Source organism: Protomyctophum bolini (genome assembly GCF_963924005.1).
Source record: "Protomyctophum bolini genome assembly, chromosome: 3".
Lineage (NCBI taxonomy): Eukaryota > Metazoa > Chordata > Actinopteri > Myctophiformes > Myctophidae > Protomyctophum > Protomyctophum bolini.
The window spans coordinates 13,970,611-13,994,169 of NC_137864.1; the positions used below are offsets into that span (position 1 = coordinate 13,970,611).

The 23,559-nt window shown below is 44.0% G+C and overlaps 1 protein-coding gene across 1 annotated transcript; it reads right to left on the minus strand.

The window, feature by feature from the left end:
- Positions 1-206: 206 nt before the first annotated feature.
- polq (polymerase (DNA directed), theta) lies at positions 207-17,229 on the minus strand. Its single transcript, XM_080758907.1, has 32 exons — positions 17,082-17,229; positions 16,528-16,707; positions 16,239-16,369; positions 15,964-16,120; positions 15,552-15,663; positions 15,235-15,436; positions 14,939-15,080; positions 14,299-14,445; positions 13,988-14,200; positions 13,549-13,691; positions 13,184-13,394; positions 12,808-12,950; positions 12,397-12,590; positions 11,978-12,102; positions 11,022-11,265; positions 8,854-10,636; positions 7,081-8,731; positions 6,786-6,923; positions 6,453-6,658; positions 6,156-6,372; positions 5,611-5,804; positions 4,336-4,464; positions 3,741-3,915; positions 3,466-3,589; positions 3,082-3,182; positions 2,914-2,996; positions 2,694-2,795; positions 2,472-2,583; positions 2,121-2,245; positions 1,673-1,808; positions 1,103-1,212; positions 207-695 (listed from the first exon to the last, which is right to left on the minus strand). The coding sequence occupies exons 1-32, from the start codon at positions 17,218-17,220 to the stop codon at positions 582-584; spliced, it is 7,983 nt and encodes a 2,660-aa protein (XP_080615033.1). The 5' UTR covers positions 17,221-17,229; the 3' UTR covers positions 207-581.
- Positions 17,230-23,559: the final 6,330 nt, after the last annotated feature.

The window sequence follows — 23,559 nt, forward strand, 5'->3', positions numbered from 1 at the left end:
TGCAAATAAATTATGAAGGACATTTTTACATGTACATTAATATAAAATTTAGTGTATAGTGCAATTGCATGCTCATCCATCACATTGGTTTCATATTTCAAATTCATGTTGACTTGGCAAAAAACTTTTACATATTTACAACCATTTAACTCAGTCCGAGAGTGTACAGCGATGTCTAAAATTCATAATGTTAAATTCATACAGAGCTCAATGTAATCACAGTATATAACATACTAGTATCATTACTTAATGTGCATGCGTACTGCACATTCACGCTTACTTGGTGTGTTTTTTTTAAAGTACTATTTACAACCATTACACCAGGCCATATGACATGAAGTGTATAATGCCATTATTCATAGTAGAGATTTAGGTGAAGTGGCGGCCACCTCTTCACTGAAAACTCGTCTATGAATAGGCCGGGAAACTTGAGAAAGCCCAGAGGGGCGAAACGTTGTTTGTTAGGTTGAAAAAAAAGACGGGGAGCAGACATATCGTGTGCGGACATTCCATTTTCTTTCCTTCTATGAATAGGCCCAACCTTTCAACCTATCTCTGTAAACGGAGAGGAATAATGTCGGTCAAATGTCCAGATCTTGAAGGTTGCCCCAGCTGGGTCCAGCTTTGACTTTAGCTTTTAGCTTCACGTACAGTTTTACCGCAGTTTCCATTTCCCTCTTCACAATCTGAGCCACCTGAACAATCAAACACATGGACTGTCAATATCACAGAATATCATCTTGGTTACTTTTTTTTTTTTTTGGGGGGGGTGGGTGGAGATTTAGAGGAGAAAATAGCCGATCTACAAGTTCACAACATGTCACAGTGCCTCATGAGCTTGTAGATCTGCTAGTTTTAAGTGAAAGTGAACATTAATGGTCCTTGCAGACTGGACACGTTTTTCAGGAAAACGGCACTTAAAGTCTGAAAAATGCAGCAGTGTGCAGGGACCTAAAGTGTGCGGGGATTTATAAATATGAAAGGTTTTAACATGACCTTGTGACTAAATAATAACTACATTGGAACATTTCCATTTCCTGTAAAGGAAGTGTTTTGGACACAGGTTTCCGCCTGACAGCGACCATTAGGCATCATATCATACCTGTATAAGGTCTTCTTCTGTGGTTTCATAGATGAGCTCATCGTGCAGCTGGAGTATGAAGTAGGCTCCTCTCTGATGCGACATCACAGCCCTGTTGCTGCCACCACTATCTGTGTGTGAAAGAAGGAGTGCTGTGATTTTTGTACTTTTTCCTGTTTTGTATGCGTCTATGGAGTTATAGACCCCCAGGTGTGTGGCTAGAATATTCAAATATGTCTTCCCTGCATATTTCTGCCCCATTATCATACAACACACAGCTGTGGGCGAGGCTTAAGTTCAGGTGGGAGGTGCTAAGGTGAAAACCAGGTATACATACAACCAGGTGCCGTCGCAATGGCAGATTTTACGCGTTGTGAGCTTGTAGATCGACTGTTTTCAGCATGACAACCAAGTGTAAAATGACATGTCTTTTACTTATACTGTCTCTCTTGTCCACTAGTCCCTTCCTAACATTTTAGTCTAGTTTTTTATTTGTTGATGAATTTGCATATGTCTGGCAATGATTGAGAAACCCTGCTCAAGTCTAACCTACTCACCCACCTGTGTGTGTGTGTGTGTACTATGTTTCACCTGTGTGTGTATGCTGGTGTGACAGTGGAGCGACTGGGAAGGTTTCTCTGAGACGTTTCTGGATGTTGACGGTGGCGATTTTAACGATGTCGGCCGCGGATCCCTGCACAGTGGTGTTCACTGCCTGGCGCTCTGCCTGGGCGAGGGTCAGAAAGGGAAAACGCAAGTAGGCCTGTCACAACAATTATCACATAATCGCTTATCGCAATTATTTGAGATAATCACAATTCTTTTTGCATAATCATCAATTGTTTCCATGTTGAACAATGTCCAATTGTTCATACATTTTCAGAAACGGCAGAAGTAGTTGATCGACGAGTTGTAAAAAGGCAAATTCAATGCAAAAAAATCGTCAACTTCAATTTGTAACTGACAGCCCTAATCACAAGACAGAGAAATAACCATGGCATCACACGTGTCAACATGAGTGCTACACACACACGCATACATGTGCTTTGGCGTGCGGGTTGCCCTGTGTGATCGCTGGCAGGTATCTCCGGCGGCCAAGCAGGGTCTGAACGTAGCCTTTCTTTACACAGCTCTTGACCGTCTCTCTGAGGAAAGTGTTGATCCCTGGAACACAGTACGTTAATTAGCCAAGTGTGACCCCTACCATTCCTATTGTGGACATTTCATAATAGGAGACAATAATAATCATAATCATATATCATCAATACTGCAATATAAAAAAAGTAGAAATGCGGAATTCAAAATGTACTTGAGTAAAAGTACAAAATACTGTGTGTGTGTGTGTGTGTGTGTGTGTGTATACAGTAGACACAGTAGTGGCACCACATACCTTTGTATCTGGCCTTAAAACTCTCTATGTAGCAGGCCGCATCATTTTCTTCTACACCCATTTGCTCCCCTAAAGACTTGGCTCCCATCCCATAGATAATGCCATAGCAAATCTGCACAAATGGTGACAGCCACAGACCTTTGGTTAGTTTAGTCATAATCAAAGTGAACATTATACTGTACATGGGTAGTATATGCATGTCTGTGGATGTCTTCGTTCTACCTGTTTTGCCTGTTGTCTGAGGCTATCATTCACAGTCTCTGGGTCCATGTTCTTCCATTCCGCAGCAATGCATTTGAACACATCTGCTCCGCCATTCAGCACCTGACGCACACGCACACACACCATTTACTTAGTCGGAAACTTCATAATTAATTCAATCAATTCCACTTTCCGTCTTAAAAGCTGAACGTTGGTGAATGTTGGTGTTTTGGCACTCAACCTGCAGGAGGCGTCGGTCCTTGGACAGGTGAGCCAAGACTCTCAACTCCAGCTGTGAGTAATCAGCTGCTAATATCATCCCACCTAGAATGCAAATGGCATAAGGTTCAATGCAGGGAAATATGTGGCATAACATAACGAACACATGCACACAATGTAAGCAAGCAACCTGAGAAAGGTATGAAGGCATGTCTCATGCTGACAGAGAAGGCTGGTCCCCTCTCTGGAACACCTTGAGGACCTGTCTGTGCCACGCTGTGCCTCCTGGTGCTGTGAGAAGAGAAGGGTGTCAAAACGTTCAATGACTATTACTTTAACTTTGGATAAAACTGCTTCAAAACAGCGTCATTGTCAAGATCATATATACGTTATTTGTCACATACAGTACCAGTCTTGAATCAGCCTCAATATATTTACAATATGACAGTTGAAAGCTAAACCCAAAAACCAACAGGTAAAAGCTGTATACAAAGCAAGAAACAGTGCATAGTACGGTATGCTCTGAGGGAGTCTCCTATTTATATAGGAACAAGCTGATAAAGCGTTGACCTACCCTGGCTTCGTGGCATTGCGGCGCCCATCTTGTGAAGGTGGGCTCTCTTCAACCATTGTGGGCATATAAATCTCAAAGTCTTTCGGGACATTCTGGATGTTGGGCTCTGTGAAGCTCACTCTGCCTGCGTTAATTAAAACATAGAATGTGAATCTAAATTTATGTAATTGTGTATTAAACACTAAACTATTACAAACAATTATGTAATGTACAATACAATCATTAACGTACAGTATACATACACTATTATTGGAGTATCTAGTAGTATGTATCACCTGTTGCTGTGTGTGTCTGGGCGATGGGATGTATTCTGTCCATGGCCAGTAGAGGGTGGTGCCGTTTCTCTCTTTGCAGAGGAAACACCACTTTGGTCATAGCGTTTGTGATCCGCCTCCACTCCAAAATCACCCCTGGCAACAGGTGCAAAGGGCGGAGTTTCTCCAGAACATCCTAACAATCAATTTGAAGATGGCAGTCATAAATATATACCCGTGGCTGTGAGCTAAAAAGAAAAGTTCTATTCTGTTTTTGATGGTTAAACCCCCTTTTTGAGGGTAGCACGGAATGTGATGATTTGATTGGCTGATGTATGATGATAAGAGCACCCCTCACTTCACACAAGTGTGATTTTGTTTTTTTGCGACTGTAGGTCACTGTTTACTATGAAAATCTGCATTTCATGTCAGTCAGTCCATCACGCTTTGTGTCAGTCAGTTGTGACACACTCCATATATGGCCGTCTCCATATATATATATCAAACCCTGGATAGCCTTACATGGAGAAGACTGGATTATCACCTAGATCTGCATATATGGAGTCGGCCAGCAACTCTACATCTGAATTGTGTGTATGCAACAAGCCGTTTTCACCTTGGTTGTGCTGAATTGCTTGCCAAGCCGTACTTTTCCTCTCCCTCTCCTGGTGTAGCCTAGAGTCTTCTTACTCTTCAGTCCATCCACATCACCATTAGGAGGCAGGTGAAGCTCCAGGAATAGTACCTAATAAACGATGCAAAACTACGCTAAATCTGTGGTTCCAAATCAAATCACCATGTGCTATAAATATATTCTCTTCCCAAGACTCCTCATCTGCCTGCATTTACGGTAGTCTAAATTTCTATGAAGTCACATTCCCCTAGTACTATGTGTGCACTGTAAAATATTTTTCTCTGATCCAGGTCTTTACCGGACTACTAATTATGAGATGAGATTTTTAATTTAATATTTAATTGTTCTGTGCATAAGTCTCTCAAGCCAGACAACTCATCCACGATATTTGAATGCTGCAGAGAATCTTACTGCGCTTCGCAAATGTTGCGACATGAAGCCATCATCTGTTTGTCATTTCCTGCCATGAAAAGACCCCAGTGCTTTAAATGGGCTGCAGATAAAAGTATCACGTGTTTGTCATTGTCACGGGGCAACCCGTGCCCTATAGACACTAGAAGACTCTACAATATAAAACTGATCATGACAAACACACACTGCACAGCTGCTTCCATTAATTGACGTTCATCAAGCTCCTTGGAGGTGTGGCTATGTGTAGCATCATATACCCTTATCTGTGTTGCCTAATTCTATTGTAATTGTTTTGATGCCTTGAAATACATTCGGAGTCTGTTAAGGAGATGTGTAATTGTATAGTTAGTCTATCTTATGGGTTGTGTTTTACCTTGTTTGAGTAGATGGTCCAATTACTAATCATTGTGGGTGGGTCTCACCTGGTATATAAGAGAGGCTGGAAATGTTGAGGAGATTTTGCTCAGTTGGCTTGAGACAGCAAAGAGACAACACCAAGGGAGAGCTGCCAGGGTCTTCAGGGAAGGCATAAACTGTTTTCAGTGTCTTTAGTTCTTGGTTTGTTGTTTTTGTCTTTGTTAGTTATCAAATGTTTATTTCTTACTTTTGGTTTTTGAAAGTGTATTGTGGGCAGTAGTATTTTTGCAGTATTTTGTTTTGCCTCAGACCCGGGCTGTGACAATCCGTCATATGGGCTGTTCATCAGTTTTGGAGGTAAATAAATGCAACAAAAGGATGTACATTCTTGGACTGCGTCTATTCTTGGAGCCTTGACCGCTCGGCAACTCTTACAGTCATGTTATCTAGTATATTTTTATACCACTGGGGGGAGAATAGCAGTCAAACCTGTGCTATGTCATCAATGCTGGTGAGGGAGAAGCTGTGTCCAGCCAGGCTGTAAGCCTGGGCTTCCAGGACTGACAGCTTGGCTTGCATCACATGCTTCTGTCTCTCGGATTCCTCAACACTGAAGCCCAAGCCGTTCAATTCCAACAGAGCCAAGCACATCTGGGAGGGCATCTCCACACGCCGGAACATATCTGACAGAAAGCACACGACAGTAAAGACAGTGAACATATCTGACAGAAAGCACACGACAGTAAAGACAGTGAACATATCTGACAGAAAGCACACGACAGTAAAGACAGTGAACATATCTGACAGAAAGCACACGACAGTAAAGACAATGAACATATCTGATAGAAAGCACACGACAGTAAAGACAGTGAACATATCTGACAGAAAGCACACGACAGTAAACATATCTGACAGAAAGCACACGACAGTAAAGACAGTGAACATATCTGACAGAAAGCACACGACAGTAAAGACAGTGCGGACGTGAGTGCCTGACATGAGTGTCACGTGTTTCCATGTGTAGTTTACTGTACCGAGCATTCCATCTTTCTCTAGCAGGCCAGTGAGATGGTTCATGGTGGCATGCACTAGCACGCTCTCGGTGGCTGCTCTGACACGGGGACTATATGTGTGCGCGTATCTCCCCAGTCCCAGTCCCTCCAGCAGAGGCAGTTCTTCAGGAATGTAGACCGTCACCATGTTGGTAAGAGTTCTCTCCTCACTTCCAGGGTCCAACAGCCAACATGCCACCTACGGTAGGTTCCACATTGAAAATAATTAGAATAACGTACTTATGTGTACTGTGTGTGTGTGTGTGTGTGTGTGATCACCTTGGGGTCTTCACATGGCCCCTCAAAGCTGATGCCACAACTCAGCACGAGGGTCTTGTAAATGTGGATGATGTCATAGGTCACAGCCACGCCCCTTGTTCTACCGACCACCAATGGTCTGCTCAGACAGGACTTCAATTCCTTCAGCCTCTCACTCACTGGCAAGTCAGCATCCAGGGGAGGAGGGGCCAGACTGGAGCTCAAACCTGTCGGGTGGTGGTCAAAGTGAATGTAAAGGAACGTGTGTGTGTGTGTGTGTGTGTGTGTGTACACGAATATGTTGGTATGTGCGTGAGTCAAATATGAAATGACCTCTCAGATACATGTACATACCTGCGCTCTGCTCTTGTTGCAGTGAAATGTAGTATGCATCTCTCAATCCCCAGCAAACTGACAGTCCGATCAGAACCAGACTTTCACTGCCCCTCACTGGAAAACCATCTACCCTAGAGTCAGTCTCACAAACTGCCGCTGCAATACAATACATGAGTAAACTACTGCTGCTTGTAGTGTTAACTTGTGGTGTAAGTATATTTATATTTTACAGCTAACAAAGAACTAGGAGGGAGACATGATTTATTTCACATCTGAAGCAATAAAGTCACTTAAGCACATTTGTGTTAATTACCTCTGCTGTGTTTTTCACCAATCCTGCCCTGGTGGTTTTGCGTGTGTTCTTGCCTGTCACAAGCAAGAGCAAGGGAATACCGCTCCTTTGTTTTCCACTCGTTTATAAATGTCTGAAAGAGGTGTCTGTCACTTGCCACGTCTATGATGGAGAAGGACCCAGAGTTACTGGGAGTGAGTGACTCACTGAGGGACAACTGAAGGGAAAAGCCATCGCCGATTAGGGACGAGTCCAGATCGGCGCAAGGCTCAGCCGGAAGTGAAGGTGCAAAGGCAGAATCCCGTGCAGGATTAGAGATGCATTGAGGGTGTAGAGGGGTTTTTGGTTGTGTGGTCGAGTGTGGAACACAGTTGGGGTCCGATTTTGAGTAGGCCTTGGACAATGGTCGAGTCTTTGCCTCTGAATCCACCTCGTGTTTGTGGTTAAAATCATCATCAGATACAATCTCTGATGGACAAGGAGGTTTCGGATGGTCACCGAGTTCTCGGCAGGACGTAGGACAAGTTGGGAGGAGGGTGGCAGGAGTCGACTGGCCGAGAGGCTTGACGGACAGGGGGGACTGGACCACAGAGAAGATGGTCAGTTTCACTCGGGGGGTGACAGGCTCCCGCCTCTGCGTGGGAGGGATCAAGTCCTCTGCAACATCCGGTCTCTCCCATGCTCTCTCTCTACTCGGATGAGATGCGTTGTCTTGGAAATTATTCCCATCAGAAGCAGCCTGAACAACCGGCCTTGAGCTCTCTCCATCTACCTGCATTGAGGGTTGAGGCTTTTCTGTGTCTTCCACCACGTCTCTGTTTTCAGCAGCAGGGTGCGGTGAGGGCTGGTCACACAGACTAGGCCAGCGGTCAAAGATGTCCTGCAGTCCAGGACTGCAGTCCAAACAGCTACCAGAGGCATTTCGTATATTTGCATATTTCAGCACAGTAGAATCTGACAGAAGGACATCGGTTCCCTCTTTCCTTTCGTTCTCTTCATTCCTTGCTTTTGTTACTTCTCCTTTTGTACCTTGTTTGTTTAGAAGACAGTGGTTGTTGCTGGTCAAGTCTTCGTGGTACTGCTGTTGAGTATTGTTGGGGCCAGGTTTTGGAGGTTCTGTATGACCCCGTTGACGTGGCTCACCTTTCGCTGGAGCAGAATCCATTTTCAGACTATCTCTCTGTCCAGGCTGAAGTTCTGAATGTGACATCAGACTATGGCCCGTTTTGGATTGCTCCGTTTCACCGTGATCAGGACTTTTTTCTTTCTGCGTCTTCTCCGTTTGTCTGAGCAAGCTTCGCCTCTCCAGGAAGTGCTCACCCACCAACAGAGAGTCGCCCCATTCTGATAGGTTAAAGGAAGACACGCCCCACTGGACAGCTTCCTGCTCTTCCATCTCCTGGTTGGCTAGAAGCTGACTACGCCGTCGCTCCTTCTGGCCCAGAGGGATGTGGTTGTTGTCCTCGTCCTCCTCATCTGATTGGTCTGTGCTCAGGCCGGCCAATAGGGAGCTGTCATACAGGCTATCAAACAGGAAGCCACTGCTGCCGTTCAGACTCTCTGAAGGGACCTGATCGCATCCCAAGTCCCCGGGAGCAGCAGCATCATCGACTTCCATGTTTTCATCTGTTACTTCATCCACGTTATCACCACCACCTGGTTGAGGAGAGATCTGCAAAGGGGGTGGGGGAATATGTTATCGATGCCTGTATTCAATATAACAAGCTGCAACCTACTGTATGAGACCACAATATCTAACTATCATTAGTTCTACATAACACTTCAGTCACTTACCTGGGGGCTGCTGCTTAGGAAGAGTTCCATCTCGGTAGCTGTGAGAGAAATGTTCAATTTGGGCGAAGTATTGTCAGAGAAGAGGCGGTCACTATGGTGTCCCGGGTTGCCAGGGATATTGTCAGTCAATATGTGGGGTGTTTTTCTAGTGTCACTTTTCCTCAGGTTCCCTCCATCATCCTCTGAGGCAGGCCCATGTCTCCCTTCCTGTGCATTCTCCATCTCAACCTCTCTGGCTTTCATTCCATCTTCTCCCCTCTGTTGTGACTTCCTCCAGCCCTGGTCTTTCCCCCCTTCATTAGCCCCTCCAGCTTTGCATTCCTGCTGGAGGATCATTATTTCTGTCTGAGTGTCCAACTCAAAGCTGTCACCAAAGTCTTCACCTGTGCCATCTCCATTGGCTTCCTCCCCTCCCTCCTCACCTGCGTATAACTCGGGAGATAAAAACGTACCCAACTCCTCTTCTTCAAGCCTTCTCCGTTTGGTCTCTGGAGAAGAGGGAGGGGATGGCGGAGGTTCCTGGGCAGAAGATGTGCCTTGCGGTGGTGGGGGAAGCCCCTTTGATGTGTCCGCATTTTGGGGTAGAGTGGGTTCAGTTTCTCGGGCAGGTTCAGGAATGAGAGCAGAGGCTGGAACTGGGATGTGGATGTCTACGTTTGGAACTGGTTCTGGGGCATGGGCATCCACCGTGAGATTTAAGGGGGGTAATGTCCGCACAGACTCTACTTGTATGCTTTTCTCACATTGTATTGAACTGAGCACTTTGCTCAGGACTCTGGAATGTTTCACTCTGCCTGGCTGCACAGGTGAGCCTTCAGGTCCTGCACTAGCATCTCCTCCCGATGTCCTAATGGGAACACGGTGTAGCGTTTCTGTTCGGGATACTGGGGCTCTGAAGCGAGGAGGGGGCATGGGGGAAGAAGAAGATGGATGAGGAAGAGGGTAAAGCTGAGGAAGGGGGCTGGATATGATCTCACTTAATTCCTGTGTCAGACTTCGTTCAGGAGCAGGATTTGCTTGATGTTTTGCTTGAGGATTTGCCAGTTGTCTATCTGAAACCATACCTCCATTTTTTCTCCCTTCATCCTGATTTGTTCTGCTTTCTTGCCCTCCATGCTCCAAGCTCTGAATCATTTCTGATCTTCCTTCCAGCCTCTCTTTATCACTCACAGCGACCATTTCATGATTGATACTTGTCTCTTCTTTCGACTTTGCAGCTTTCCCCTTCCCCACTTCATCAACAAACTGTCCCTCCGTTTCACCCCCATGTTCCTTTATTTGCGCCATCGCTTTACTCTTCTCTTCTCTCTTTGTCGGAATTGCTCGCTTGCATAGATCTTCCTGGGTTACTTCGTTCTTGCCTTCCCCCATTCCCATTTCAGCAAACCCTTTCTCTTGTTTATGTTCATCCTTATTCTCCCGTCTTTGCGTGGCAATATCTCTGCTTTGTCTTATCTTGAACTTGTCTTGGTTTTGAGGGATGCATGTCCGTGTTTCAGGAGAGTTGTTTGATGAGCCCAATGAGGTGCCAGAGTCTGTGGCCGAGCTGTTTCTCCTGTCCTCCTCAGCGTTATTGGAAGAGCGTGCCTGGGGAGGTAACTGGCCCGGGTCCCACTGAACCCCCAACTGGGCCAGGTCTTCCTGGAAGAGGAGCCTGGCCTCAGACACGATCTCATTGGCTGCTTCCTGTTCTGTCAAGGCCCGCCCACCACTGACCCAGACACAGCGCAGACTCCGCCTCTCAGCGGCCTCCACCTCGCTCTCATCCACCGCACGTTTAGAGCTAAGGAAGAGAAGACAATATTTAGCCATTCATTTCTCAAAGACGGCATAATGAGCTACTTAATAGGATTAGGCATTAATCGATGACATAATCCTAAATATTTATATTAATAGTATTAATTAACTATTTGTACACTCTGAGAGAGTAAGAATTGAACCATTTACCACCCATGTACCACTAGGGTAATCGTTCGCTTACAAAAACGTTTGAGGGGTTACATTTTGGATATCATAATTATGGTACTGTGAAATTGTGACTAGATATACTGTAATATGGGAAGACAAAGTGAAATTATCACAAATTAGACACCGACTGCAATTTTCTCGTGGAGTCCCATTGAGTAACATTTCTTCATCTTGCTCCCTCTCCTTCAGATTACACACACCTCTTAAATGGGACAGCTTTCTTCAGGGCCTTCTCCACCTCAGATACCGTAGCCCTAGCTAGCTCGGCGACAGTGCAGAGACCCTGTGCATAGAGAGCCCTGGCTCGTGTTGCATTCAGGAGAGACACCCTGACCAGGTCCACCAGCTCCCTCTGGACTCCAAAGCTCAGCCTGGTCTGGTACTGAGATAAAAGCAGTTCCATGGTGTGCCAGCCCAGACGCTTACAGAACACTGTGACCATGCCTACAGGATCACAGAGAGTCAGAGTATGATGGAGGCTTTAGATTTGTCATCATCCTCATTTATTTAACTCGCAAACCATGTTCACATGGTATGGAGCACAGATTCATGCATTATACAATGCATAACAATATACATACAGACGTACAGTAGGTAGCAAAAGGCATGGAATACAGCAGAAGATGTTTTTCAGAAAAGCACCCAATTTACTGATAACTTTTGGCTTATCAGATTGCAGTAATAGAATTAATTTCAACGTAGATGGGTGGGTTATATAATAATTTGGCAGGTATTTTTGTCTAAAATTCATAATGATAGTATTCTTACATTCAAACAAAACGTGATAATCATCTCTGACTCCAACTTGGTTATCATTACATAGATTGCATAGCCTCTGGCTTCTTACCAGCCCTTTATATCTGCCAGTGACCTTTGGGATTCTCATGTTATTCAACCCGAAGTTACAATTGGCCTTTTTAACCTAAACTCTTTTTTTAACTGAACGTCATATATTATTAAGTTCACCTTTCACAAGAACTGATCTTTCAGTCTTATGGTGAATGTAAATGAGTCAACAGCTGCTGAGCATTCTCTGTAAGTAGATGGCGCAGATTTAAAATAGTCCATGGCCATTTCTACATTCATGTTCATGTCTTGGCTATGGAAACACTTTACACTCAAACTCACAGACATTCCCATTTTGAACAAGCAGTACCTGCATACGTTGAGGCAGACTGCTGCAGAGACTGTAACTGCCCACGACTGCAGTTGTATTTAGAGGCTACCCCACCCAGAGGCTCCTCCTTCACCAGATCCTGGAGCACCAGAGTGGTGAAGAACCTGTGGTGAGATGTAGAAAATATTAAAAACACAATCCACACACAATGTTTTTCTTTTTTAATAAGATCTGTTTTCTGGCTTTTTTTTGTTGTTAGGACAGAGACAGGAAACAGAGAGAAGAGTCGGGGAGTGACATCAAATCCACCACTGGGCTTGGGAATCGAACCCGGGACACGCTGTCCTGGATGAAAGCCTATATGTGATACGTGCCTTAACCACTTGGCTATGGGGGCCCCCACAATCCACACAAAACGCTACTGTTAATGTTGCATCATGTAATTAATATAGATATACCGTTTATGAACAGCCATCTGTCTACGCAGTTTCTCCGTCTTGGCAATAAGTTTGCCGTTGACTGACCGAGCGAGGAAGCTTTCTTGGACCCCCACCAGCTCCGCTACTCTCTTCATAGATGACGGCAGCTGTTCCCACAAACAGAAGAACTGGTACCAGTCTATGGTCGTCCACTCGGCATACACTGGAGTGATCTGTGGAGAGTTGGGTCACAGACAACAGTAAGTGGTAGTAGTAGTAGTACACATTCAAAACAAATCATAGACTTGTATTGAATGTTGATTATCGATTTACTTTTTTCACACAGTGAAGGTCAAGATGGTCAAGAGTTACATATTGACAATGGCATAAATTCAGAGGAGTACAGTGTACTGATAAAAGACGTGTGCGTCTGTGCGTGCATGTGAATACCAGGTAAAGGATGTGCAGGTCATTCTCCAGCACAAAGCCCTTCATAGCCCGCTGGAGATCTGCAAATATCCCCAGAGCCTCCGGTGGAGAGAGAGATGAGGCGAGGGTGGCCGCACCCAGGTGGGTAGGACAGTATCGCTCCTCTGGAGTCGAGGATTCATAGGAGACATACATGCCATGACTTAGAGCATGGATTTAAAATACATGTTGCATAAACAAATGCATTTCTGTTACATTTCCGGTGCCTGCATATATTTGGCATGAGTGTCGGTGGCAGACATTTATGTGGAAAATATATATACCAGTTGAAAAGAATACGGAAATCTGTCGGATAGATTAGCCAATTTTAATATAGGATAAATGAAACAACATTTACCTTCTCCCTCTTTCTGAATATTGATGAACTCATTCTGCATCAGCCACTCCACGGAGGCCTCTATGGCCCCCTTGTTGGCCCCTGCTTCCAGCTCCTCGTTCACACCACCCTCTGCTGGACCACTGGCAGATTTCACGCTGGCAGCCAACAATGTGCACGAAGCATACAGCCTGACATCCTGTGGAGTGCTGGCCACACCTCCGACGATGATCTGTAGGTTGCAGTCACACGTGTATTAGGGCTCAGGAAAACAGAAGTACTGTAAACCCATATGGAGTTCACATATATACATTACAATTACAAACAAGTTGCTATTTCACCCTAGGGATGGATGGAGTGAATGAAGAAGATGGCCTTCCCTATACCTCTAGGATGGCACGCAGCATGCTAGTGGTCACACTGTCTCCTTCCTGTTGCACCAGGCAGCTGCTGATAGGCTGAAGTGCACCCTGGATGAGTTTGACACCTTTGTGCCGCTCTGCCTCCTTACATACCAGTACACTTTCACCTGAACAGAGTGTGAAAGGGAGAAAATAAATTTTGATTCAGAATATATAGAATAAGATTGAATAACAAAAGATATTTCTCCAGGAGAAATTTCAGGCAGGGCTGCTGAAAGAACACACAAACTTCGATGTCCTGCCAATTATTTAAATGATATACTTTTCGTCCCTTTTTAAACCCGATTTATACTTGGCTGCACACCGTTGTAGCACACCGAAAAAAGCAGATTCGTGAGCTTGTAGATGAGCTATTTTCGGTGTGACATGGTGTGGCGAAAGTATAGACTAAATGGGGCAATACCTGTAGTGTCTACTCCCTTTCTCCCTGCACGTCCCGCCATTTGTTTGTACGTGAGAGGGTCCAGGAGGCGTCCGTTGAAGGTGGGGGTTCGAATGATGACCCTGCGGGCTGGAAGATTAACTCCAGAGGAGAGGGTGGAGGTAGCAGCCAAAACTCGGATCATGCCCTGTCGAAAAGCACCCTCCAGTACATCTCGCTCATCAAATGTCAGTCCTACAGAGGCAACACAACACAAGAACGCTTCATTTTGAGAAAACAAACTACACATTTTGGCACTGAATTTGTTGTGCCTCAATGTTGATGCTGCTCACCCGCATGGTGGAAACCCACCCCCCAGGGCACAGTGCGCTTTAGGATGGGGTCGATCCCAGCCGGAGTGCGTCTCAATTGAGCCATTACATCCACTAGACCCTCCTGGTCCAAGCGTACTGCCTGAGGCTCCACTTCACCTTGACGCTCTAAAACAATAATAATGCCAAATTGTGTTTGAGTAAAGTGAATGAACAGTTCAAACTGGACAGCATGTGATATGACAATAGCCACACATGCATAGATGTAGCCATCACTCCCATCATGCAAAACAACATGTCCAACCATGTTTTGGACAAATTAATCTTCATTCAATATACTACTGTATACATTAAACACAAGAACCATCTCCCCCAATACATATTGTCCTATGTTGGCCCTGGTCTTGTGTTTATGTCCACCTGTGTCTGCCGTTTTATTTCTGTGTCACATTAAGCTGCTGTAATGCCTTGATTTCCCTTCAGGGATTAATATAGTATATAGTATATCTCATCTAATTATTTGCATCTCCATTTAACTGGTTCCTCCACTAGTCTTATTACTAAAGAGCCCTTTGAATATATATACACAATGTACACATTTGTGGAGTACAGTATGTGATAAAACAAGAACAATTTAAATATCATATCTTCAGACATCTACCATTATTTTTGAGGTTGTAAAATTCTCTAGCGATGCTGTCCACTAGCTTCTCACACCAGTTCTTGGAGGGGCAGAAAATCAGTACAGAATGGCCCTCGTTCACCGTCTCATACGCCAGGCTTACTATGTGGTCATCATCGCCCTTTACACACACACACACACACACACACACACACACACACACACACACACACACACACACACACACACACACACACACACACACGATAAACAAGAGATGTGATAACTTATGACATGTTAAGTTAACACATTTGTATTTACTATTATTTAGTTACCTTAGCTTTGAGTAGCGGTGTGAACCGTCGAACCAGGGAGAGGCTGTTGTCATAGATATTGCTCCCCACCTTGAGGTGCTCCTGCAGGGGGACTGGTCTGTAGTCTGTCTGGAAGAGCTCAGCACCGAGCCAACCGGCCAGGAAGGAGAGGTTGGGTAAAGTGGCACTCATACCTACTATTTGTATGTCTTCAGAGAGGGATCTGTATGAAGAGACACTTTTTCCCTTCATTGTACATCCATACAATATACAGTATCCATACAGTCCAGTATCCATACAGTACATTCAGTGCTATAATAAAAGACAGACACACGAACCCTGTGGTGTTGCGCTTCTGTGCGATGTAACGGATTTTGGTCAGGAGCAGCTCCAATAGATATCCTCTCCCAGAATCGCCAACCATATGCAACTCATCCACCACCACAATGCCTGTTGTGTTCATACAAACCATACCACAAATCGAATTGAAATGGTATGCCACAGAAGATATATTCTTTATTTAAAGGGGTGTAATAATAATGGAATAATTGTTATTATTATGACCACCTCAATGTACATTTACATTATCCTGCTTATTACTCAACTACTCAAACAATAATAACAATAATTGTTATAATAAATAATAATATGACACAAAATATTGTGTGTATATATGATTTTGTTAACAGTGTTCAACAAAACTGTGTAATAACGTGCATTAATCAAACATATACAAGCACTTTACTTTACCTAGTAGGTCCATACTGTCCTCTTCTATGAGTCTGTTGACGAGGGAGTTGGCCTTTTCTATTGTGCACACAGCCACATCCAGAGCAGTGAACCCTCTTGGAGCTGAGATGCTACCCATGTATCCCTCCACTCGAACACCAGCCTCCTCAAATACACTCTATGGGGACAACCTTATAAATGAGTCTCACACATAGATATTACACGGACAGAAATGTCCAGTCACACAATAATGCCATGAATCCATCTACTTATCCATCCCTTATGCCAGGCCTCACCTGAAGGTAGCCCAACTTCTCCTTGGCCACAGACACAAAAGGTAGAATGAAGAGTGCCTTTCTTTTGGTCTCCAGCACACGCTTCAATATTAGTAGCTCTGACACCAAAGTCTTCCCAGCACTGGTGGGGGCTGACAGTGGAAGAAAATGAAAGGTGAACAAACGCCTGAAGAGATATTAGTAAAGTCCTAATTTAACTTTGAGTAAACAATAATACCATTTAACACAAACTTAAATTAACCCAGAGGATTTAAAAATGATACTGTGGAAAAGTATCCCCGTTTCTTACCCGAGTAGACTAGGTTACGTCCCTGAAGGACTTGTCCAACAGTAAGGCACTGGGCCTGCCATTCAAACATGTGAGTCACTCCATGTTTCTGGTATCTGTCCAGTACAGGTTTAGGCAACCCCCAACTGGCTAATAACAGTTTTTCAGCATGCTTCACAGGGGCACACATGGCAACAACACCTATGGCATAACACAAAAATATACAGACGCATGATAACACAAATATGCAGGTGCATGTGAACAGAACACAAACATAGACAGTATGCACACAGACACGCATATACAATGCACTATATGTATGCACTATATATCACCAAAAGTGAATTAGACATGAGGCATGGACCCAAAAGTCATATTCCTTACTCAGGTATCCGACCTTGTTCACTGATGCAGTTTTTCACTAAAAAACTAAATGAGTCACTCAAATGTACTCTTGTAAACCAATGTAAAAAGTTCAGATCGACACATATTGTGTATTGTCCTTACGCCTGATTTATACTTGGTTGTGTTCTGCCAGACCATCATCACGCAACTAACTATAAAACAGGCATTACCTGGCTGTGGCAAAGAGTCAGCGAGAGTACTGGTCTCCAAGCCTGAAGGGACTGTGAGCACAGACACTGATTGGTCTTTGAAGGACTGCTGGAGCTCTGCCCTCTTCCTTGCCGCTGCCAGCTGTTTGGGGCTAAACATGATGTAATTACTGGAGACATCCAACATGGAATCAGTATTTGATCTTGGACTGAGACGGGAGTTCTCTTTCTTCGCCGCATTCTTCATTCTGTCAAAAGAGTGCCAGAGAAGATGTGTTAGCAGATGGACAGAGATATAACATATGCACCTAACACAAAATAATAATAAGTGATGTGTAAGGTGGACGTTATGGCTTGCACGTGGGATGCCTTTGGTGGCTGACTGTGCTTTATTTCATCTTGCCGTTGTTGAGAAACTGCAACTGACTGACAACTCTCTGGGCCCATCTGAAGGTCTTTTTCCTCCGGCTCCTCACTGAAGAGAAGCCGCTGGGCGAGGTCTTTGCAGTCAGCTCTCCACCCAGGTCTCTCACTCGCTCCTTTCTGCCCACACACTTTTGCCACTTCAGGTGGCTGCTGCGGTGCACCTTTTCTCTCAGGCCCTGAACCTGGAACAGTGGGCTGCAGCATTGCTTTGTCTCCATCTCCAATCTTTGTTGCTTGATAGCTTCTCTTCCTGTCCAGAGGCTTGGGTATAGCAAATGTGGTTCTTGGTGCTGGTACTTCCTCCATGTTTGCTGTTGTTGAAGACTCCTTGTCAGCTGCAGCCTTGATCGGGTCCAAGGCTTCCAGTACCTGGAGCATCTCCTCGTCAAGCGCCATTGAGGATTCACTCAGAGAAAACACACGCCCTGCACCCTAAACCAAGAAAATTAAATAAAAACAGCTATGTGGGATCTACTGTATGTGTGGCGGAAAATGGACGTGGCAAGCCTGTGTTGTGAACTTGTGTGTGAAGGAGACAGTGAGAGAGACAAAAACAAACTCACCATGTTAGTGTTTACAGGTTCTGATATGTTTGTTGTGTCTACCAGAAACCGAGTCCTCTTACTTTGTCTGGTTGATTCCGATGGCCCATCGTCGGCTTGTATGCTTTACTCAAAGGAAGAAAAAAAATGAGCTCTGCTGATCTGATGACAACTCGTAAAAGAAGGATCAACACTGACTGACTGAGCTAACGTTTTTACGAGGATGAGTCTAAACATCTATGAGTCTAAACTAGTCCAAATTTTGAACACTCGTAGATGCATTGATTCTGACATTTGCAATAGCCCAAAATTTGAACACTCATAGATGTATTTATCGATTCTGACATTTCCCGATTCTGACATTTTCAATCGAAAATGTCAGAATCGATAGCCTAAATACATCTACGAGTAGGTGGTAGGTCTAAACAAACTAACACAGTAACATAGCCTATACCTCTTTTTCTTCACGATCGGGTGCAGTCCCATGTAGCATTTCTTTTTCGGTGGAGGACCCGATGTGGCCATGATGATCTATTCTATTCTAAATCTATTCTATTAAACGTATTACTATTTAGACCATAGTAATACGTCTAGTAGAAACTAGAATTTCGTCATTTACGAGCGGAATCAAAAAGACCGCTGCGCTGAGCGCTCGCTGCCTGGTGTTTCACGAAAACATCGTAGTAGCAGCACATACTGAACTGCGAAGGTTCCGCTCTACAGCTGCAGTACAAACCTGGTACAAACTGACTTCAAAGCGAGCCGTCGCGACATTCGTGTTAAACAAAATAAAACTTAATTTATATTGTTTATTATTAGTCCAACTCAACTTTTCACACCTTTTACATTACAACATAACCATTCTAAATGGGGCTAAATGGGCCCGATGTTTATTTCTTGTAGCAATGTTTGTGAATATCTGTAGATACTTTCCCCATGTTCACCTGTGTATATTATATTTAACACTTGACAATGTAAACGTATGTTTTGATAATGATAATTGAATTGGATTAGGATATCAGTCTGTAAGTAAGGAAATAAACTTCACCTTGGAACTAGTTGTTCCAAAGTAACACATTATTATTATTATTATTATTATTATTATTATTATTATCCTGCTACCCTAATAGAAAGGGGTGCATGAGCACCTGGCCGTTCATTCGTGCTCTATCTCCGACCAAGCCACACTTCCACCACACATCTCTCTATGCAAAATAAAACCTGCACACTCCCACAAAAGACATAGACTACATTGCATTCGCCAAAAATGTCTTATTTACTGTTTAAATATTACTTTTCTGAAACACGCTATTCTTGCTCAACCTCAACAGCCTACGTCAGAATCGTCATGTTGGCGTCTACTACGCCAACTACGTTCACTTAATGGGGCCAGTCCTTCACAGTGACACACGCGTTAGATCAACCACGCGCCCGCGATGGTTTCTACCTCTCAATGTCGTGCCTACTCTACACTGCCATCCCAAGTCCCCTCCCCCTTTCACTGCTCCTGTGTGTGACCTGTGAACTACTCTCTGACTGCACTGTGGCTTGATTTATATGTGCGAGGTGGAAATGTAATGCACATAAATTAATTATAGGTCCAGCAAGCAAATCATGATTGTCTGTTTGTGCTCAATAGGTCACCATCACATTCCGATTTTAGGTGTTGTGTTTTTTATGACATTTATTTTGGCCAGTAGTTTCATATCTATCCTTTTCCCTTTCACCAACACAGACCATGCTAACGGTGTTAGCGCGTTAGCATCACACAGCTTACAGCGTCAGTGTTGCATGAATACTTTCAACCATGACAATGCCGACTACTTTTGCTACACACACTTCCCAAGGATTATGGAGATGTCTTTATTTATTTTTTAAGGTTGAGAAATGAAATAATTATGGTCGTTTCTAATCTCAGCATTTCACAAGAGAAAGACGTGGATGCCTTTCGCTGCTGTTGCCATGTCTCATAGAAACAAGTAAATAGGTCTATAAAAATAATCCCAAAACAAGTGCATATAACAGGGGTCTGTAACCTATTTTAAATGAAGTGCCATGTTTTCATTTTCTAGATAGTCAGTCAGCCACAAGCTCACATCACAACAATAATCCATGTAATAATCACAATAACAATACTAATAATAATCATAATAATAATAATAACAATAAACATCTTTGTAAACTCACTCATTTACAAACAAGCTCACATCAGAACAATAATGCATGTAATAATAATAACAATAATAATAATAATCATTATAAGAAAAACAACAATAACAACACTAACAACAGTACAGTACAGTACAGTAAAGACGTACAGTAAAGTACAGTACAGAGGACAACATTACAGTACAGTGCAATACTAAGGAGTGCAGTACAGTATTATAATAATTTATAACCCATCCGTTACTACATGTGCAGGGCACACTACTGAGTTTAGACTTTTTATGCAGGGCCTGGGAAATAAGGCAGAATCTTTTGTTTGTGTAAAAAAAAAAGGGAATATCAACAAAACATATCTGTTTATTGTACACAATGCAATATTGAATGCAATGATATGGTGTGTCCTGTAAGCCCATGTGGGCTGGGCGCCTTTGGTGCATGACACAAAAATAAAGAAATCTATCTATCTATCTATTCAGGCCTATCCTGCTACCCTAATAGACAGGGGTACATAAGCACATGGCCGTTTATCCAACAGCTTTCTCCGACCAAACCACACTTTTACCAGACATCTCTATATGCTAAATAAATTCGCCACACTCCCAGAAAACATATAGACTACATTGCATTCGCCAAAAATGTCTTATTTACTGTTTAAATATTACTTTTCTCAAACACGCTATTCTTGCTCAACCTCTACAGCCTACGTCAGAATCGTCATGTTGGCGTCTACTACGCCAACTACGTTCACTTAATGGGGCCAGTCCTTCACAGTGACACACGCGTTAGATCAACCACGCGACCGGGATGGTTTCTACCCCTCAATGTCGTATTTGCTGCGCCCTTCTAATGCTGCGCCACGCCTACTCTATACTGCTCCATAGACAGCGACTCGAAGTCGAACAGCAGCAGCAGCTCGCCTCCGTCACAATTTAAAGCCCACAGCACTGCACAGCCCCACACCCAAATGAATCGAATTAATGAATAAGGCGCTTATATCGCTTTTGCTCAGTGGATGGGACATTTACATTAAAAGCTATCGGATGGACGCGTGGACAACGGCATGGTTGTGTGCACTCGGAGGGAAAGGTTCCATATAGCTTCCATGCTAGCTGCTTCAGACACAGGGGAGGGGAGTGAGATGGCCCGCCTCACGGGACTCCAGTGCGAAATAGCGCTTATGCAACAATTACCCTAAAAACAACACCACAACTCAATGTCATTGTGAATAAGAATTTCGAGCAAAAAAAATATTTTTGGAAGGACACTTTCAACCAGTATGAAGCTAAATGTGGAAGCCGTGTGTGTCACACCAAAACGGGTGACCTATATAATCCTGTCACGCCGTGCATTCTGTGCTTGCGTGCGCATTTCCCAAATCTCAGTCATTTATCCACACATCGCTCTCTGTGTGTGTGTGTGTGTGTGTGTGTGTGTGTGTGTGTGTGTGTGTGTGTCACGTCGCCCTCCAGCTGCAATTGCGAGTGTGCGCTTTGGCAGACTTTTTATGCAGGGCGTGGGAAATAAGGCAGAATGTTTTGTTTGTGTAAAAACAAAAAAGGGAATATCAACAAAACATATCTGTTTATTGTACACAATGCAATATTCAATGCAATGATATGGTGTGTCCTGTAAGCCCAATTAGCCCATGTGGGCTGGGCGCCTTTGGTGCATGACACAAAAATAAAGAAATCTATCTATCTATCTATTCAGGCCCATTCAATTAATCTATCACTACATTAGTTGCCTGTTCAAAACTAAACTACACTTTATGAAATCATTGTTGCAGCCTACAATTTACAATTTACAATTTAGGCATTTAGCAGACGCTCTTAATCCAGAGCGACTTACATTAAGCAAGAACAAAAAAGCATGGGTATACATCACATAAAAACATTTATCATGAAACATGCGTAAGCTAAGAAAGTAACAGTGGAATATCTATAATGAAACTATACATATAAGCTATACATCTATACTACTATGCTATACATATGTACTATGACGTGCTATGACAATAGCACATACAATGCACTTATGCTGTCTACATAACATGCTATAAGACTGTATCAAATGCTATCTAAGTCTACAGAATTGCTATCTAAGGGGGTGGGGTAAGTGCTATGGGCCATGATGGAGTCTGAAAAGGTGGGTTTTCAGACTACGGCGGAAGATTGGGAGTGATGCTGCAGTTCTGACTGCAATGGGAAGTGCATTCCACAGTTTTGGAGCCAGAAGGGAGAAGAGTTTGGGACGTGTGGAGTGTTGTCCCGGCGTTTTTAGTGAGGGTACTTCCAGCTTCCCTGCGTTGGCTGATCTGAGTGAGCGGGAGGGTTTGTAGGGTTCGATCATACTTGCAAGATATGGGGGAGCCATACCTTTGGTTGCTTTGAATGCCAGCATCAGAGTTTTGTATTCTGTGCGGGCAGCGACCGGGAGCCAGTGGAGGGAACGGAGCAGGGGGGAGACATGTGAGAATTTTGGCTGGTTGAAGACCAAGCGAGCTGCGGCATTTTGGATCAGCTGGAGAGGTTTAAGTGCACAAAAGGACACTACACACATATATTCAGGCCCATTCAGAACACATTTCCCAAATCTCTGATTTATCCACACATCGCTCTGTGTGTGTGTGTGTGTGTGTGTGTGTGTGTGTGTGTGTGTGTGTGTGTGTGTGTGTGTGTGTGTGTGGGCGTGTGTGTGTGTCGCGTCGCCCTCCAGCTGCAATTGCGAGTGTGCGCTGTGTGCAGGGCACACTACTGAGTTTAAAAACACAGCTGAAACATGAAGTGGAGTCTGTCAACTCCTGCAATTTCCTTCTTCCCATATTGCGCTGCAACGACACTGGGATGAGCCCGCCGAAGGCGGGCGAAATTCTAGTTATTATTATTATTACCCTTATTATCCTGCTACCCTAATAGACAGGGGTGCATGAGCACCTGGCCGTTCATTCGTGCTCTATCTCCGACCAAGCCACACTTCCACCACACATCTCTCTATGCAAAATAAAACCTGCACACTCCCACAAAAGACATAGACTACATTGCATTCGCCAAAAATGTCTTCTTTACTGTTTAAATATTACTTTTCTGAAACACGCTATTCTTGCTCAACCTCAACAGCCTACGTCAGAATCGTCATGTTGGCGTCTACTACGCCAACTACGTTCACTTAATGGGGCCAGTCCTTCACAGTGACACACGCGTTACATCAACCACGCGACCGGGATGGTTTCTACCTCTCAATGTCGTGCCTACTCTACACTGCCATCCCAAGTCCCCTCCCCCTTTCACTGCTCCTGTGTGTGACCTGTGAACTACTCTCTGACTGCACTGTGGCTTGATTTATATGTGCGAGGTGGAAATGTAATG

Excerpts from the sequence above, each read along its gene's own strand:
- polq (XM_080758907.1), bottom strand. The coding sequence starts at position 17,220 with ATGTTTAGCCCCAAACAGCTGGCAGCGGCAAGGAAGAGGGCAGAGCTC. Across the intron at positions 12,103-12,396 it reads CAGATGGCTGTTCATAAACG|GTTCTTCACCACTCTGGTGC; the intron begins GTATATCTATAT and ends ATCTCACCACAG. Across the intron at positions 2,246-2,471 it reads TTTTAAGGCCAGATACAAAG|GGATCAACACTTTCCTCAGA; the intron begins GTATGTGGTGCC and ends ACTGTGTTCCAG.